The following is a 19,249-nucleotide window of genomic DNA, read 5'->3' on the forward strand; positions in this document are numbered from 1 at the left end:
ACCTCGTACGGAAACAAAAATAGCACCATTCGATTCGCCGTGAAAAACTGCATCAGATAGACACCTTTTTAGGCCTTAACAACCAACTTCAAAATTTGACCTCACTTGACCTGACCTGGACCTGACCTCGACCTATAATTCATCCAGAGGTGGTCCAAATCACTTATTGAGTGTGTCTGTTGAATTATATGAGTAAAATGACCCATACAACATGTGTCGCACATGCCCTTTTCTATATTTTGTTTTTGGTGACCTGACCTGACCTGACCTGACCTTGACCTTGACCTCTGAATGATATTGTATGCAACGAATATTGTCTTGGTAGCCTAAGAACACGTTTTGGGCGATCAGTCTCAGTCCATGACTCCATTCTTCGGCAACTACGGTGCAAGGCCGATACTGTAGAAACTTGCAATTTGTACCCTTGACCTGACCTTGACCTTGACCTCAAACTTTAAATTAAGTACATGTTTTTAGTAGTTCGTGATGAGAGCTTTCGATTGGCGTTTGAATTTTCCAAATCGGACCATTAGTTCGGGAGATAACAGGGGGGGGGGTTAAAATTTACCCCCCCCCCCCCAGCCCCGCGCGTTCGGCTGGAGACCCCAGCCCCGCGCGGGTTAAGTAACATTCAATGGTGTTTTTTGGTCAACCAAGGTAGACATATGTTGATTGTCGAATGAGTCAGTGACTGATGAAGCACATTTTAAGCACATATTCATCAGAATAACTAGTTTGGTCACCAGCTAAAGGGTTATTATGTTACACTACGAACATGTAAATATTGCTTGCTGCTAAAAGTACCTACCATGAACCCACTGCACAATTATGACCACGACCGATTCACCGGTGTTGCTCATGTCGAACGGTCGATGCACTTCAGGTAGATGGCGGTAAGTCTTCTCGGGTGCATCGCATCACCGTTATCATCAGCTATTTGGCATATCCGTTGAGGTTTGACCAGGTGGGCATCATCAGGATTCTGAGACAATGGGTTACGCAATCGGCAGTACCGTTAACAATATATAATATTTTCATGAAAAATGTGCTTATAAGCAATACCTTTTTGCTTAAGTCTATAGCCTATAAGCAAAAAGGTAGTAACGATATAGATACAGTGGCGAAGCTGTTAAAACTTCAACTTTTTATAGCTGCAGGTAGGGGTCCTTTTCGAGCAACTTAAATTGTGCGTTTTTCTGTATTTCGTATTTTATTGCAAATTTCTTTCAGAACTTTTCGAAATTTTCAAAAAGGTTATTCAGAGCATTCATTGTTCAATTCCACATCAGCCTAAGCAAAAATGACGAAAAAACATCAAACGGTTTTCATTTTACAGCGATTTTACTATACCATTACCTTACTGTCTCAAATAGCCCCACTGTCTCAAATAGCCCCACTTATACGGTAGTTTCTTAGGTCAGGTCAAAGGTCATGTCAACAGGTTACAGAACAGAGGTCACCAAAGGTAAAATGTCGGCTATTTCAACAATTTTGGAAACTGCCAACGTGTAACTCGTGAACCAATAGAGCTACAGCACCGCGGAAAAGCGCATTCGATAGCCGGTAGTCCTTTTACAGACCTTTCTGAAAATTGTTCCCGGATTTGACCTCAGGTCAACGGTTTAGCCTTCAGAGGGCAAAAACTGTAAAAATAGCAGTTTTCACGAAAATGATTTTTCGTCAATAACTTTTGACTCAAGAGAGCCACTACATTACTTTTGGCAGCATCGTGTTCCTCTCGTCGAGACGCGTCGAATGAACTATATTTGCTGACCCTGAAATGTCATTTTGAAAATTTGACCTCAGGTCAAGGTCACGACCTGACCGGAAAGGGTCATGTTGCATACCAGTCGATCCGTACCGTCGACCTGAAGACATCTGACGTGTTTGCATCGCTCTAGCACGTCTTTATCAAAAGTTATAGAAAAAAAAAACTGCTGGCGACCGTCCATGACCTGAGATGAGATGACCTCAGAGGCACACAGAGGGGTCACAGATGCATTTTTCCGATTCAGTGTGTCATGTTTACCAATAAACCGATGTTTGAGAGGGTTTTGAACATCATTCGTCCAAAAGAGGAGCATTTAAATTTTCTTCCTTTGACTTAGGTAGGTATAGGTAGGTACGGCCCTCCACCTCGTCCCAAATCCTGACCATAAAACTCAAAAACACATTCCATCCCAGCTCTAGCTCCGGGCGCTTTTGTCGGCTGTTTGGCGGCGCTCACTCGGTTGGCCCGGCTGTGCGGCCACGCCCGGATCCCGTTGTGCCGTGGCCCCCTCCCGGGCTCGCCCGGTGGCTCCGCCGGTGTGTGTCTTGCCTGCTTGGGCTGTCGCCGTTTAGGTTGAGCTACCTATATAACCCCCGCTCTTTCCCGAGCACTAGCCGGGGGCTTATAGAGTGCGTCAGCAGTGTGCGCTAAACATGCCCCCGCCCCTATGACCCATCCGGGCCAACCCGTGACCAGCCCCACCTGAGAGGGGCTGGTCGGCCGGCCGGGCGTGCGGAGCGCCGACCTCCGGGTTGACGCTTCGCTCGCCCGGTCGGTGGTTAGGGGGCACCGCCCGGGGGTGTTTAGCCGGGCGGTGCGGGCGGGGGCAGGCGGCCCGTCTGGAGCGCCGGGGAGGTATTCACCAGATCTCCCCGGCTGGGGAAGCATCCCCCGGCTCTCCCCAGGGCCGAGACGGCATATGTCACAGAACTGCACCGTCCCGGCCTGGCCAGGCGGGCCGCCGACGAAAAGCACAGAACCGTGGTTGCGCTTGTTCCTGTTTGTGTTTTTATGTGAATGCTGCGCTTGTTCCCGTTTGTGTTTTTATGCGAATGTGTCAATAAAAATAATAATAAAAAAAGGTACGGCCCTCCAGCAAAAGAGTGGTTGGTTAGCCTATGTGCTTTTGGTGCAATAACTTTGAATGACAGAGACACTCCTGTCAAATGAGTCAATAGAAATGAGAAGGGGGTTCGTGCACACACTTCGGCAATGGTTTTCAACAGCCATTAGACGTATTCATCAATGCAGATCGCTTATTGTGATGTTGGCAACCAACCACTAAATACCTGGAGGGCCGTACCTAAGGTAGAGGTCGCAAAGTTGACCTGACCTTAGCCCTCGCCCGTAAACGGTGTTTTGCCACCTTCGCCCATGCAGGGGGGGGGGGGGTTGGTGCGACTCCCCCCCCCCCCGGCGTTTGAAAACGGAGCGTCATAGAGCTTAGCGGAAAAGACCAACGAATTGCTCTCAACGAGATCTCGCGATTGGTGGTATATTTTTTGGTCCTAGGTCAACATTTGACATACTTATGACCGGTCAAAGGTCAAATTTTCGGAAAAATCTAACTTTTTCGTTTCCGCGCCGATTGCGGCAAAACGGTAAAAGATATCGAGTTGAAACCTTCACTATCGTGATCCTTGATTAATTCTCTATCGTTTGGTGCGTATTTCGATGTCATAACTATAAAAATGATGAGTTGGGAGCATCGGAAGTCTGCAAGGTCATTTGTGCATTGGGTCACGTCAGGCGTGTGACGTCACTGACCTGACCCTGACCCAAAATGAACTACAAGAAACAACCGACGATGCCTGAAATGGATAGCAAATTCGAATTCAGGGCATCAAAATACCCCGAAAAGGCATACAAGTACAAGAAGTCATTACAGGTCAACCGAGGTCACTGACCTTACCTTGACCTTTAGTAACCTTCAAAATGTCAACGGACATTGTGCCAATGTCAAATCAGCCAGTTATGATTCTAAAACAATCCATCAGTGTGTCAGTTCAGTCGGCATTTATACCAATGTGAAGCAATCTCCAATTTATCGTAAATCTGGCCGGAGGTTGTTCCCTTTATGACGTCATAACTCCGTGACCTGACATGACCTTGACAAAAAATACCAAAAGTTGCGCAAAGGATGCCCCATAGGGTACTGAAAATTTGAGCAGGCTATCTGAAACGGTTCGGCGAGTAGCTAAGAAAAACCTCAGGGGGGGTGCACCAACCCCCCCCCCCCCACCTACATGGGCGAGGGTTAGATCACCGATATCAAAATTCCGAGATATACATTTTGTACATACTGTTAGGTACTCTTATCAATCGCTGAAAGTTTCGTTCAGTCGGTGTAGCTATGACGAGGGTTGAAACTTTTTCTAAGATGAGGTCCCCTGACCTGACCTGGTGACCTGACCTTGAGAGCCCTGGGTAGGAAATTTTCACATGTGTGGAAAAGATGCATGAACAGGTGTGCCAAAAACGATGGCGCTTCGCGCCGCCGTTTTTGAGATATCTGCGAAAAACCGCGGGGGGGTGTTCAAACATCCCCCCCCCCGGCCCGGCGCGGGTTAACCCTCGCATGTGTGCGGCGTTTGCCAGCTTCTAATGTGTAGGGGGGGGGGGGTCGGTTGGACCCCCCCCCTGCCGTTTGGCCCCTGATCGAGCTAGAGCTTCGCGGAAAAAGCGAGCGTGTTGCCCGTGACGAGAGGAAGCCGATGATACCCAATTTTAAGGTCCTAGGTCATTGGTTGACCTTCCAGGCCAGGTCAATGACCCAAAGTCGGGAAAATCGGGACCTGTTAGAAAGTCGTAAAGCGTGGCTGCTAAGGGGTTTTTCGTGGTGCTGATCACGAATATCGTGTTAGTTTTGATCACAGATGATGTCTTTAAGCATTTAGAGCAGGTCGGGTCAGGTCAGGTCAGGTCAACCGGTAGGCGTCGTGACGGGTATTCGTAGTACGTGTCAACCGCCTCTGACAGCTTCGTTAAATGTTACGAAGGCACCAAAACTACTTCGTAAATGTTCAAATGGTTGCTAAATTCGAATTCAGCTCCAAAAACTAGCCTAGAAACATGTTCAGCTCGAAAAAGTGAACCGAGGTCACCCGAGGTCACCAAAGGTCAATGACCTGACCTGACCTTCAGGTGACCTTGACACCCACCCTAATGCATGGAAGCAACATCAAATCACATGTTTGAACGTTTGAAACCACGAAAAGCTTGCAAACGCGCGGCTAATGCGAGCCGACATACGCAGAATCGCGATTCCGGCCAAACATGGTCTCGGAAAAGAGGTCACAGGTCAAAGGTCATTTGGGTCAGGGTCATGAAATTTTCAGGGTAGGTGTAAAATTGATCAATGTGAGGGTACTGAAAGTTTCGTCGCGATCGGCCGCTTTTTACGCGAGTTATTCGCGACAAACCATGGGGGGGTCCATCCGACCCCCCCCCCTACACATGCGAGGGTTAAAATGCAATAATAGATGATCCGCTCACAGTGGCGTAGCCAGGCAGAGTGTTTTGATGGGAGGGGCACGGTGGGTCCGGGGTCCGATGCCCCCCTTGCCCTCTTTGCAGGTGGACCCCTAGGCCCTATGTTAGGTATATGCAGGGGAAAGTGGGTGTATTGCGCCCTCCTAACCAATTGCACCCACCAACATTCCCACGGATTCAATGGTATGTTTAGAATTTTGTGTTCGAAAACATTATTTTCGCCACTGGATAGTTCATTTTATGGCCCAAACTCTCCGAAGAAGCCAATCAGCAACGCTCATTACGCCATCAAAGATGTTATGGCGTTTTCTTAGCTTTTTTGCAGTATTTTGAACCATTGGCTATAAAAATTTGTGATATTTGTGTGATTTTCAGAGTGACATTTAGAAAGAAAAACCTTTTTTCATTGTATTTCACTGAAACAGTAAACTTCCTTCAACATCTTTATGATAACATCTACGTTTTTATTAAAAAGTACCTAAATTTTAATTGCGCCCATGGCAATTGCGCCAGGGGGCGCAAATAAAATAATGGCGTAGCCATTGTATCACGACAGTATGAATGCATCATTAACTGATTGCAATGAATAAGGAGTTTAATGTCAGGCAAGGGAGCAGCCCGCTGTCATCAGTCCGTAAATTATTTCTCTCGTCAAACTTATAATGCAGCTGCCATTTAGGCTACGACTTGTGGTGTAATTGACAAAATACAACATTTTCAACATGGACTCAGGCGTGAGAAGTGACAGCTATGATAAAAAGTAAAAACTGATGTCATTAAGTTGTCAAAACGATAAAAATTATTAATTTTGAGAGAAACGATTGAAAATTTAACTACATAGGCGCAGACGTTCACATATATCTAGTCGGTTACAGTAAACGTTTTCGTTGCACTTTTACAAGCGTGCGGACACATGTAAAGTTATCTACCTGGGCAAAAAACATCGCGATTTATATCTACATTTATTATTTATCCAGCCTGAATAACATTATAAATGTTTAAGTAAGCCGCAATGACATTAGACTGCCGGGGTGTATGCATTCCGTCTCATTCACTTAGCCATGTTAAAGTATAGGGCGCAATTGGGTTCTAATTGCGCCATCCCCTGGCGCAATTTACGGAAGTTGTTGGCAAATGCGCCCCTTTTCCATGTTTCTGAAAAGCAGCTGTCAGAAGCAAACGAAACATTCTTAATTGATCGGGAGGCTCTTAAATCGTAGCCAATGAGTTCCTCTTTGAAATGGTTACCAGTGCATGCTTATATCTCCAGCGGTTTTCTTACAATTAGCGTTTTTCCTTAAGGTGGCGCAATCTACCCTCCTTCCCCTAGGGGAAACTTGGGTATTATCGGACGGGTAACTTCAAGCCATTGTAACCTGAAGGTTATCATTTTTATGTAACTGGGAGTCATTTAAATATATGTAGAAAGCCCAAAACTTTGTTTTTAGAAAGTCTGCTGAGGTTCCGGTGTTGCGTTGGAGCGCAGCGATCTTTTAAAGAAAAAAAGCTAGGTACTTGGGTATTATCGGACAGCAGCAGCACATTACGGACGGGCGTCCAAATGGATCCTGCAAGAGTCTTGATATTGATATTGGTCCCCGAGTTATACGTTGGCTTCTTGCTCTTTCGAACGCCACTTTCCGCGTGTCGCTCCGTGGCCCAGGAGCCGAGTTAGGAGAGGGGAGGGGGGTTCAAACACCTCCCCCCCATAGGGTAATATCGGATGGGTGTCCGATAATAACAAACACGTAGGCCGTTTAAAATGCGCCAAAATGGGAGCAACAAACACATTGAACACAGATAGTTGGCCCATAATCGATAACAGAAATGTTCAGGTAAGTGGAAAAGGTACAACTTGGCAGTTACAACTTCTTTATCTCTGCGATATATCGCAGAGATTATTAACTACCTGTTATAACAGGTAGTTAATAAGTTGTAGGTATGGATGGAAGGACAAATGGCGATTATCGTAAAACAATTAGGTATGACAGCCTAGCGGCAAGCTGCCTGCGAGAGGAGGTGGTGACAAAGGAAATTCAGTGCTACCTTTTTTCCAAATAAGATATTTGCGTATGCACCTGGGGGAGAGTTCAGAAGATAACTGCCTGTCCGATATAACCGAGTAGTAAAGTAATCTTGATATTACCTACTGGCCGATATTACCCAACTTTCCCCTAACCATAGATGTATGTATGTAACGGTCTTTGAACTTGAGGAAAAGCGTAAAATTGGTAAGAACAAATATGATATATTTGCCTGAGGAGCGAGGAGTGTGCATCAAACAAATGCATTGTATTTTACGAGTGAGCAGAGCGAGCGAGTTCATTTGTGCACAATGGAAGCAAATTTTCATGTGAGCGGTACAATCTGGCCCAACTCGACTTGTGACGCTTTTCAAAGCCTTAAATTAACCATGTCCCATCAAACGCTCGACCGATCGACAAGCAGTCCTGCATCAGGGAGATCCATCTTTTCAAGCATAACTCACTACTTTTGATGCTATTGCTATTTATAGTTACCGTGCTATTGCTATGGGTGACCGATACGGTACGTACCGTGTGTCAGCTCAGGGGTGCTCAAATGGTTGCGCTTTCAATAACTACGCACTGACTTAGGTATGCCAAGTTTCAGCTTTCTATCCCCGGCGCGTTCGGAGCTATCGCGAAAAACCCAATGGGGGAGGCACCCCCCGCCCCTCCTCTTCGGCCGGCGAGGGTTAAGCAACATCACGGTTACCTATCGCGAACACGTTCTGAGACCTCAACCCGAGGCAAAAAAATAGGCCTGAACTTCGATCTCTCGTTGAGCTGCAGGGCAGTCACGTCTCTGTTGTTACTAGCCGCTGCTTTGGAGTTTTGACTGGTCTGTCGCATCTGCGGGGGCACCTACCCATGGCTGTGCTCTCCACGCTAATCCATGTGCCCTGGTCTTCTCACAGCTACGGTACTGCATCTCGGTTTATGGAAATTGCAAAAAGTAACCTTTCTCGAATTCAAAAAGTTATTGACTAGGCCGCATGCTTTTTGGCAGCAGAAAATACGACCGCGTTTCAGATATATTCAAGAGACCGGGCTATCTCGGCGCTGAGAGATGGCCTCTTACCACACCTTATGCTCACTCCACAAAGTGTGGCGCTCGGGGGGCGAGCCCGAGCAGCTGGCAGCTGAACTCACCACTGTAGCCGCGGCGCGTGTGGACACTGAGCGCACCACGCGGCAGGACGACCTACTGTCAGTGCCCCGGTCCAGGACTGAGATGGGCCGCCGCCGTTTCCTGCCGATGGCCAATACTCTACAACGATCTGCCGCGCGACCTAACTAGTCCGGCCTCCCGTGCCGCCGTTCGGTCGCCGCCGGAAGTGCCATCACATCCATTTACTTCCAAACTGACGAACAGAGTGCCAGGCATGTGTGCAGGTGTGTGCGTGTTTGTGTGTGCTCAGTGGCGGATCCAGGGGGGGGGGGGCAAAATGGACATTTGCCCCCCCCCCCCCAACGGCATAATTTTAACATTACGCCTATGGACGAGGCATGGAAAGAATCGATAAATTGTTATGGTTTGCCCCCCCCCAAAAAAAACTCTGAGCTGGATCCGCCTCTGTGTGCTCACTCGTTTGTATGCTTGTTTTATATGTGTGACATTCCTTATATTTATAAGATCTGACAAGAGCCATCAGTTGCCATGGATGATCTCAATACAAGTACGAATCCGAATACGAATAGTTAACTATGTTCAATTTTTTCAAGTCAATTTTCCAGTAGGTAGTACGTTTTTGACATCGTACAGCAAAATAAATAGCACGATCGCGTGGTGTTCGGGTTCCTTAGCTCAAACTTCATCTGATAGACACCATTTTTGTTTCTCAAAATTTCAAATTGAAATTTGACCATGACTTTGTACCGGTTTTTCTGACCTGGTGACCTGACTGACCCAAGGTCACCCGAACCTAAAATTTTCAAGTCACATGTAAAAAGGTTGCCCCATATAGGCTGTGCCAAACTTGGCGGCGCGTTAGGCTATCTTTGAAAAACCTTAGGGGCGGTTGCATCAACTCCCCCTGCCAGAGCGAGGGTTAATTAAACATTTGGACCTTTTTTACCTTAACCCGCGCCCCAGTGGCGGTCTCAGCCAACTTCGCCCTAGTGGGGGGGGGGGGGCATATGTTACCACCTACCTCTAACTCAAAAACTAAGAGGGCTAGAAAGACGCGGTAAAAAGCAATCGATAGCTCTCAATGCGTACGTTTGAAAGTATTACGGTCATTTTTCATCTTAGAGCAATATTGGGGTCACCAGAGGTCATCAAAGGTCAAAATTTGGCAATGGTCATTATATTTTTCAGAAAACATGCCGTTATCTCAGGAACAATGGTAGCTAGAAAAACGCATGGAAAAGCAATCGATAGCTTTTGAACTCTTCTTTTGATAAGGTTATAATCGAAATTGACCTCAGGTCAACGGTTTAGCCTCCAGAGGGCAAAAACTCCAAAAATAGCTGTTTTACGAAAAGTGTTTTTCGACAATAACTTTCGACTACAAAAAGCCACGATATTTCTATTGCCAGAATCGTGTTCCTCTCGCCGAGACGCGTCGAATGAACTATAATTTGACCTTGAAAGGTCAACTTGAAAATTTGACCTCAGGTCAAGGTCATGACCTGACCGGAAAAGGTCATGTTGCATATCAGTCGATGCGTCTCGGCAAGACAAACACAATGAGACCATCCCCAGCGTTCTATATCTTTCCAATCGCAAGTTATTGGCAAAAATCTGTTTGTAGCCTTAAATGACCTCGGATGACCTTTCTAGAGGCTATCAGGAAAAATGACACCTTGGTCCAAGTCATTGAGTGGTCCAAATCATTGTGATTCTGAAATATTTGGACTGTTCCTATGCGTACACACGGATCTAGAGGCATTTTAATTTTTCTCCATTGACTTGTAATGGAAAGGCCACGCCACTGACCTGACCTTAGGTCACGGATATAAAAAAAATCCGAGATATACAACTTGTAGGCGCCTATAACATCATGCAATCCACCAAGTTTGAAACCTTTCTGACAAACACTGCAGGCTGGACATGATTGCAAACTTTTTTAGGTTTGGTCAGTTAACTTGACCTGGTGACCTGACCTGACATGACCTGGAGTCAAAAATTTCACACATTGCCCAAAATTGATGTACCAAAAGCTAACCCAAGCGGCGCGTTGCTACGCGCCGTGGTTTTTATTCACACGCAAAAAACGCGACAGGGTGGTAAGGTAACATATGCCCCCCCCCCCACTGGGGCGAAGGTTAAAGTGACCTGACCTCAGCATATTCAGCTGAAAATGGCTTCAAATGGCATAAACAAAACTGGGCCATAAAACATGTGTCACGTGACCGATACATGATGTAGAATTTCCGTGACCTAGGATGACCTGACCTTGACCTGAAAATTCAATGTACATGTTTGGATCCCTCGAGGTATCTAAAGGATATGTCAAAGAGTGTGTAAACCAAAAATGAGCCTGATCGAGCCTGTCAGCTGGCGGCCAGAGCCTAAATTGTGAACGAGCCAAAATGCTGATAATTTTTACTTTGACCTGACTTGTGACGTCATCGGTGGCCTTTAGGTCAATGAACTTAGGTTGCGCTAGACGATTTTTCCAGGGCTATTAGACGCCATTTGAATTTTGACGATCAGCCCAGGAGTTTGGAGATAGGAGGGCGGGCTCTGTAGGCCCCACCCCCTCCCCCTCCCAGTTAGCCGAGTTATGGAAAATACCCGTCATGCGCGGTTTAATAGGCTTATAGACAGGCGTTTAATTATACTATTGCAGCATACCTATTGCAGCATACAGGTATAGGTGCTGTAACGGGTAACGGATGGGATGACTTGTCTAATTGTAAAAACTTTTTCAGTGTAGGTATGGATCTGATCGACTGAAAATAACGCTAGGGTGAACCATGTGCTGCCGGCTAAGATCACTAAGATAATCGGCTAAGATAATAATGGTCTGTGCCTTGTGCGATGACCACCGACCACGTCACCCCAAGTCGAACCCCTCGGTGGCGTTTGGGCTAGATGGAGTGTCCCGCGCGGTCAGCAGCCACTCACCGGGAGGAGGCCATCTCTGCCCCTGTGCCGCTGCTGGCCCGCCTGTTGTCAGCCGCCGCCCACCACCGCAGTCTCTCCCTCTACTCCGCGCCGACTGCCCCACACAGCTGGGCTGGCAGCTGGCAGCACCGCGCCGGATCCTGCACAGGGGCTGAGCTGCTCGCAGCACCGCGCCGACTGTCCCACACAGCTGGGCTGCTGGCAGCACCGCGCCGGACCGTGCACAGGGGCTGAGCTGAGCTGCTGGCAGCACCGCGCCGCACCCTGCGCAGGGGCTGAGCCCCGGGTCGAGCCGCGCCCCCGAGTCCTGGTGTGACAGATCCGCGCCCCCGAGTCCTGCAGCGCTCCTGGTGTGGCAGAGCCGCGCCCCCGAGTCCTGGTGTGGCAGAGCCGCGCCCCCGAGTCCTGCAGCGCTGCCGGCGATGGCGCCGCGCGACAGGCCGCAGCTCGGATCGAGGGGGCAGGGTCCGCCCGGCCGTCGGCCAGATAGCGTGGATATGGGGTATCTGTGATGATAGTAACCTGTGATGTCACAGAAGTTGAGTGGCAACTTCCCAATAAATGTATGGCGACGTTCATAGGCGGTGGAAGGGGGGGGGGGACACCGTGGTACCGTGCCCCCCTTTGATTTTGGCTTTTGAAGATAAGCCCTAAGGGCGTTGCATGGAAAGAATGGGACCAAAAGTCGGCAGTGCCCCTCCTTCCCCCCCCCCCTTGATTGAAGGCGTTCTGCCGCCAATGGCGACGTTGCGAGTAAGGTTCAGGGGTTTTGGCACGTGCGAGTGAAGTGACAAGATCTGCTTTATTTTGCAGAATATAACGCGAAATAAATGGAGCATTTCATGAAAACTACTGGCCCGATCGTCAAAGTTCAAACGGTGTCTGATAGCCCCGGAAAAACTGTCGAGCGAAACCTAATTTCTTTGACCTTGAGGTCACCGATGATGTCACAGGTCAGGTCAAAGTATCAATGTTTGGCTTGTTCACGTTTTAAGCTCTGGCCGCCGGCTTACAATTCCGATCAAGCTCATTTTTGGTTTACACACTCGTGACGTGAACAGATGCTTTAGATACCCTGAGGGTATCAAACTTGTACTTTGACTTTCAGGTCAGGGTCAGGTCATCACAGGTCACGGAAATCTTATATCATGCCTCGGTCACGTGACACATGTTTTATGGTCCATTTAGGCCATAGATTTCGAATTCGATGTCGTTTATGTCATTCGATGTCATTTGGAGTTGAATTTGGCTTAAGTCAAGTCACTTTCAGGTAAAAAAGTCAAATTTTAAAGTTAAAATTTTTCAACAAAAAAGGCGTCTATCGGATGCAATTTGAGCTCAGGAACACGATGGTGCTCTTTATATTGGTGTACGATGTCAAATACGTGCTGACAAATTAATTTGAAAAAAATGTGAATTGTTTGCTATAATGCGTATAACTTGGCCATTTTTGAAGATATCTGGCTAAAACTTGCTACAGTAAGTCATAAACATGTGTTACATCATATATAACTATTCCGGTTTTTCGAAAAGTCTAAAACTTTTTGAAAGAAAGATAAAATTAGAAATTTTGAGTTTTAATTACGGAGCGAGCGAAGCGAGCGGAGTCTCATACTGAATTAAGGGAAAATCTTGAGTATGAGCGGCCGGCCGTGGGGACGCTCTTCAAAAGCTAATATCTTAGGAACGGGACATCCGATTGACAAGCGGTCTTCTTTACTAAATGTCACTTGGACGTAAAAGTTCTGTGGTGTGATGGCCACCATGCGTTCTTGCCAACCACCGCACGTGGCGCGTGGTAAAGTTGGACATTTTTTAAGAACCCCCAAAATTGCAACCTCAATAACGGCACAACGGTTGGGCCGATTGAATTGAAACTCAGTACACAGTTAGGTCTCCATCAGATAATTCATCTGCATGTGTTAAGGTTGGGGTGCTACAGCACGTGCGCACGTGCAGGGGGCGCTCCCAGATCTCGAGAACGGCTGGGCCGATTGCGCTCAAATTTGGTGCACGGCTGGGGACCAGTTAGTAGGGTGCCGTGCAAAAGTCAGTTTGGACCCCGCTTGCACGTGCGCATGTGCAGTGTGCCGCTTCCAGATCTCGAGAACGGCTAGGCCGATTGCGCTGAAATTTGGCACATCGCTAAAGACCGGTTAGTAGGGTGCAGTGCACAAGTTAGTTGGAGGTACTCCCTCGCAATTTCGCACGTGCAAGGCCCATCCTCTCGCTCGCTCCGTTGGTCGCCCAAAAGGCGTTTTACTGGTATAATATATATATATATATATATATATATATATAGGTATATATAATTTTCAACTTTTCCAAAACTTTGAAAATCCGAGAAATAGTCTGATAGCGCAGTCTATTCTGAATCCTCTCATGCAAAGAAATTGGGTCTACCTTAAAAACTAAGCTCTTGGGAGCGATTGCCGTGGTTCAATGTTTTTTTTTTTTTGCATGGAAATTGCCCCAACATGATGTCACTCTGACGTCATTTCCGGCCGACCTATGGTAGCTACGAAGTTCATATTTTGACACAAGGTGTTAAATTGATGCAGCCGAAGGTATGGAAAGTTTGGCGTCGACACATCAAGTGATTTGGAAGATATTGCAGAAAAACGGGAGGGGATCTGTAGAGTTGTAGAGCCCCAGATGTACGGGTTAGGAAATATATAGGGGAAGTTGGGGCAATGCCGGAGTTGGGGCAAAGCCGAAATTCGAGATATTTCGAAAACCGTACGACATGAATGCCACCTGTCAGTGATGCTCTGAAGCTTAAGTGACTACCAATTATCGCATGTTTGTTACGAGTCGTCATTCGGAATACTTCGGCTGTGAGGGCGCCAAGAGCGTTTTCAAGGTACGTTTCCCTTGTACTACATGCGCCTTTGAAGCTGTATTTCATACTCATTATGCTACCGTTTGTCTGGCCAATTCGGTCAAGTAATCTTCAGCATGTCTTTGCATAAGTGTGCTGCCTATTTGAAATTTATACAGCACGTTGAAAAATTATGGGCCTGCAAATGAAAGTATGGCTGGCTAGGGTAATGCCGAAAACGTGCAATTACTCACGTTAAAGGGAGATAATGACCTTTTTCCACAAAATCTGAGTTAGGACCATTTTCTGACAAAACACAAGTTATTATGTAAATTAAAACCATTTGCTCAATTCGGTACCTTGCCGCAAATATCTCAACTTGAAGTCACGTTTGCGGGGAGCGCTGAAAATGACCGTTGAATAAGTACTTACATCACTTTTTGGTACTTGCATGTAATTTTGTAAAATGAGCGTATTCCTTACATTTAGTCTTCATCACATCTAGTTAGTTAATGGTCGTCTATAGTGCCTTCAAAAGATATTCATGGCTTGGGGGTGGTTTATGTCTAAATTTACGCAACTATTTTTCCAGTTCATCATCTGACGCCATATGCTGCTATTTTAGTAGCAACGACTCAATTTTGAATCGGTCCCGCCGACTGCACAATAAAAGAAGATAGATACCTACAACACTTTTGCGGCATCACTGAAAAACTTATGCAGTACTGTTATCAAAATTCTCATAACACCGTTCGACAAACCTGAAGTCTTTTTGAAATAAATATGCTTGTATTTTTCGCTTCAGGCTCTGACGCCAAAATAATGAATTTCGTAGTCGCAATCGCAAGATTTGGCTGCGTTTCTGGCGCATGCCGTTCATTTGTGGCGCAAAATAATACTTGGAAACAAAGAAGAGTAGGCACTATGTACCCCCGAATTAGAATCTAATTAATTCTAAACCGAATTAACTCTAATTCAAATTAGAATCCTTACCTACAACCTAGCAACGACAAGGCGATAACATAAACAAAAACCCAAGCGTCGCTGTTTGAAACAAAAGCGCCATATACTGCGACTTTTTTATAGAGAAGGACAACGCATTTCGGTGGGTGTTACAAGTACTGCAAGTACTGCTTCTTTTTTGCAAAAATAAAAACCTTTTTCACATACGAAAATGTGCTAGGAAATTTTCATATTTTATAGTAACTACAGTAGAAATAGTATAGATGTCGAGTAATTTTTATTTAAGAAAAAAGAATGCTCATTATCTCCCTTTAAAGCACGCTACGTGGACTTTACTGCTGTAGAATAGCAACGCATATTTTTAGTCACACAAATCACACTTTCAACCGACACAACGGCCTGTTACCGATAAGGAATGATTTACCTGGCCTTTTCTTATTATATCATACAATTATAACTTCCAGTGTGCACCAAGCGTCCTTAAGCTCTTAAAACGTGTGTCAGCTTTGATGAATTCTGGATAAAGTTTGAGATAAAATGGCAAAACATCAATTTCGACATTCCCCGTAGATCATTTCTCCCATTTTCGGCTTTCCCCGCAGTCCGGGGCAACGCCGAAAAAGTCACTTCTTTGATATTTTTAGTTTGTGCGCTTAACGGTATGCGAATTCATCAAATGCGCCTGGTGTGTTTGAAAGGCAAAAGACTGGCCTCTCCAATCATCGAATGACGCCAACAAGAATAGCTTCTGTTGTCTACCTTGCGTGCTACGGGCGTCAGAAAAAAAGTATTCGGTGTTCCCCCAACTTCCCCTAGTTATTCAAAACAAATAAGTTTCGGTGACCTGAAGTGCATCAGCAAAGAAGACTCTGATAAGTAGTGACAAAAATCCAAAGCTCATATTTGGTTATGCCTCTACACAATGTTGTCATGATTTCTTCCAGTCCGCAAATCTAATGAGCACATCTTTGTTGTTCAGGGCAGTGTTTCCCAAGAGCTTTGCTAATTCCGAGATTTATCGATCAGGGATTTAACCTATGATGAGGTTGAGGCATCTTGCCTCAGGTCACCCTACCTCTAGCCGCCGTCGCGGTCCGCTGTTGGGGTGTCGCCAGTGCCGACGGGTGCGTTGCTCTCTGGTCGGCCGCCGGGGCTGGGACCACCCTGACCGGACGGGGACGGCGGACCACCCCGCGGGCCAGCGGCCGGCCCCGTGCCACACCACACACAGTGCCGTCCGGCGGCGCTGCGCTGACTCGCCCCTGCCGTCAGCACAGCCGGTCCGAGCCCGAGTAAACAACACTGTCCCACTCGGCCTGAACGACTCGCCAGTGGAGCTCCTGCCTTACCAACCGTGACTGCCCAATGGAACGATTATGGACAATGTTACTTCGCTGTCACTCTGGAGATGGATTTGGATGCCAATGTTCTAAGACTAGTGTCATCATCGATACGTTCCATTTGAAATTTTGAAAGTCACGATTGTGAAGACAGTCGTTTTTTTTTACCGCGTCCCGTTGGGGGAGCGGGGGCGCAACGGCATTTATCTCCTTTTCAGTCGATATAGGGCAGGGTTGTGCTCGACTAAAAAAAAAAAAATGCCGACTCGACTCATCATTCAACTTCAGAAAGCCTTGACTCAACTCTGACTCAAACAAGGAGCTGATTTTCCCCTTGACTCAACTCATGACTCAAGCAGCACAATAGAAATATGAGTCGACTCAAACTTGACCCAATTTTTTTGTTGAGTCAAGTGAGTTGACTCAAAATTGACTCAGATAAAAAAGTTGTTGAGCGGGGGGTGGGTGAAAAAAACCGGAGCAGGGCCAGGACTAAGTTATTAAGCGGGGTATATATGTATATATATATATATATATATATATATATATATATATATATATATATATATATATATATGTTACAGGGAGTATGCGATTTCAGTTAGTTTGCAACGACCCTAGGGTGGTTGTAACCTCCCTGAACGATCAGTTTGTTTGCAACGACCCTAGGGACGTTACAAAATAACTGCTCGTTCCGGGACGTTGTAACGAAACTAGGGTCGTTGCAACCTCCCTAGTTAGTATGCAACGAACCTAGGGTTGTTACAAAATAACTAGGGAGTTTAAGAATTCATCGAGTCTCGTTTCACAGGAGGGCCGTCAACAATCTTGACCAATGAAAATCTTGTTCAATCTAATCTAGTTCAGTCTAAAAGAAAAAGAGAACAAAATTTAAACATTCAGCTTGGGAGTATTTCACGACGGCCATCTAGTGCACATTTTGTGCAGATTAGGTGCACAGTTGGTGCAGTTTTGTGCAAATTAGATGGACATTCGCCAGGAAGCCCTTCGTAAAAACGGCCATTATCCGCTCGTTTCCAGTCTTTTTGTGATTATAAACGTTCAAACATGTGAAATGATGGTGGTCCCATGCATTATGGTGGGTGTCAAGGTCACGTGAAGGTCAGGTCAATGTCATTGACCTTTGATGACCTTAGTTCACTTTTTCTTGGTTCATATATTTTTAGGCTAGTTTTTGGAGCTGATTTCGAATTTAGCACCCATTTGAACATTAAAGAAGTAATTTTGGCGCCTTCGTACCATGTCACGAAGCTGCCAGTGATGATTGACACCTACTATGGACAGCTAGCAAGACACCTACTGGTTGACCTGACCTGACCTGACCCGACCTGGCCTAAAAACATCAAGACATCATCGGTGATCAAAGCTAATATGAAATTCGTGATCAGCGCCCCGAAAAAAAAACTCGTAACAACCTAACTCTCCAAAGTTTTAACAGGTCCCGATTTTCTCGACTTTTGAGTCACTGACCTGACCTGGAAGGTCAACCCATAACCTATCCCCGCCCTGTGCGTTTGCGGCTAGCAAAACACCAATAAGGGCGAGAGTTAACACCGCAGGACCTGGTTTTCTACATACGCGCCGGCCGGGGGGAGGGTTGGTACGACCCTCTCGTCGTTTTTCACCCCTGATGGAGTTAGAGCGTCGCGGAAAAAACGAGCGTGTGTGCCGTTAGGAGACACAGCAACTAGTACCCGAGTTTAAGGTCTCAGGTCAACCGGTGACCGTCAGGTCAAGTGACCCAAGACACGGGTTCGGTTTTTGATTAATAACTTCTTAAAAAACAGTCGCTGAGCGCGATTTTAGCATCAACGTGCTCGCCTTGCTTACGCACATCGAATGGTATACTTTTTGTTCGGGTGAGGTCAACTTGAGGTGTTGACCTCGGGTCAAGGTCAGGTCAAAGACCCCTAGGTCGCGAAATTGGTCAAAGGAAGTCATGTTGCATATTATTCGATTCGGCAGGTCTTCCTGTGTCCATCGGTGGCTTAACCGTCTCGCTAGCTCAGTTTGATCGGGAGTTATTGACGAAAAGCTCGTGTGACCCTAGTGACGTCATAAATGACGTCATGCAACGTCAACAATGCAAAATTGAAGCATCTAACCTTGCAAGGAGTGCATTAAATCACGATCCGTGTGCTTGAGATATTTTGAGATCGTTCCCGGCGCCAGAATAGCAGTTTTCATTTTTCTCAATGGACTTTTAGTGGTGAGGTCACGTGACCGACCTGACCTCATGTGATCTTTAGCAAAAATCCTAGAGGTACAATGTGAGACTTCTAGAAGATGCACGTACTGTAAGCTTCATCACCCTATGAAAACTCCTCTGGGACTGAGGGCGTTGCGAAGTTGCGGCATCTGAGGACCGTCCACTTATGACGTCATAGGTCAGTAACCTGACCCGACCTGAAAATCTGGTTGATATCACGAGATCTGGCTTGAATCAAAGGTCAGGTATGCGTAGTTTCAGCTCTCTGTTGCTGGCGTGTTCGGAGCTATCGCGAAAAAAAAACTTGGGGGGGGGGGGGCGAGGATAAAGCCAGGCTGGGTTGGGTAAGTTTGGGTCAAGTAGAAGCGTCCCACCCGCACAACCTGTTTATATTAGCAGGTGTACCTAAACCACCAGCGACAGCTTCGTAGCAAGTTGCATTGGCGTTACAACTATACCTACGTACTTCTCAAATGTCTCAACGAATGCTGGATTCAAAATAAGCTAAAAAAAATCCCTTAAAATCGTAAAATTTG

At 46.4% G+C, this 19,249-nt stretch overlaps 1 protein-coding gene across 2 annotated transcripts in view; it reads right to left on the reverse strand.

The window, feature by feature from the left end:
* Positions 1-16,353, reverse strand: part of LOC122377605 (1-acyl-sn-glycerol-3-phosphate acyltransferase delta-like) — a 39,188-nt gene extending 22,835 nt beyond the window's left edge. Inside the window, exon 1 of one of the 2 annotated variants that reach the window (XM_043357858.1) lies at positions 16,219-16,353. Coding sequence is in view for 1 of the 2 variants with exons in the window: in XM_043357831.1 (XP_043213766.1) it covers positions 11,360-11,373 (14 nt within the window). In the remaining variant the exon portion in view is untranslated. Of the gene's footprint in view, positions 1-11,359; positions 11,814-16,218 lie in introns of those variants that run through there. The other variant, XM_043357831.1, reaches the window with a different exon arrangement.
* Positions 16,354-19,249: the final 2,896 nt, after the last annotated feature.

Source organism: Amphibalanus amphitrite, unplaced genomic scaffold (genome assembly GCF_019059575.1).
Source record: "Amphibalanus amphitrite isolate SeventyFive unplaced genomic scaffold, NRLGWU_Aamphi_draft 000006F_arrow, whole genome shotgun sequence".
Taxonomy (NCBI): Eukaryota; Metazoa; Arthropoda; class Thecostraca; order Balanomorpha; family Balanidae; genus Amphibalanus; species Amphibalanus amphitrite.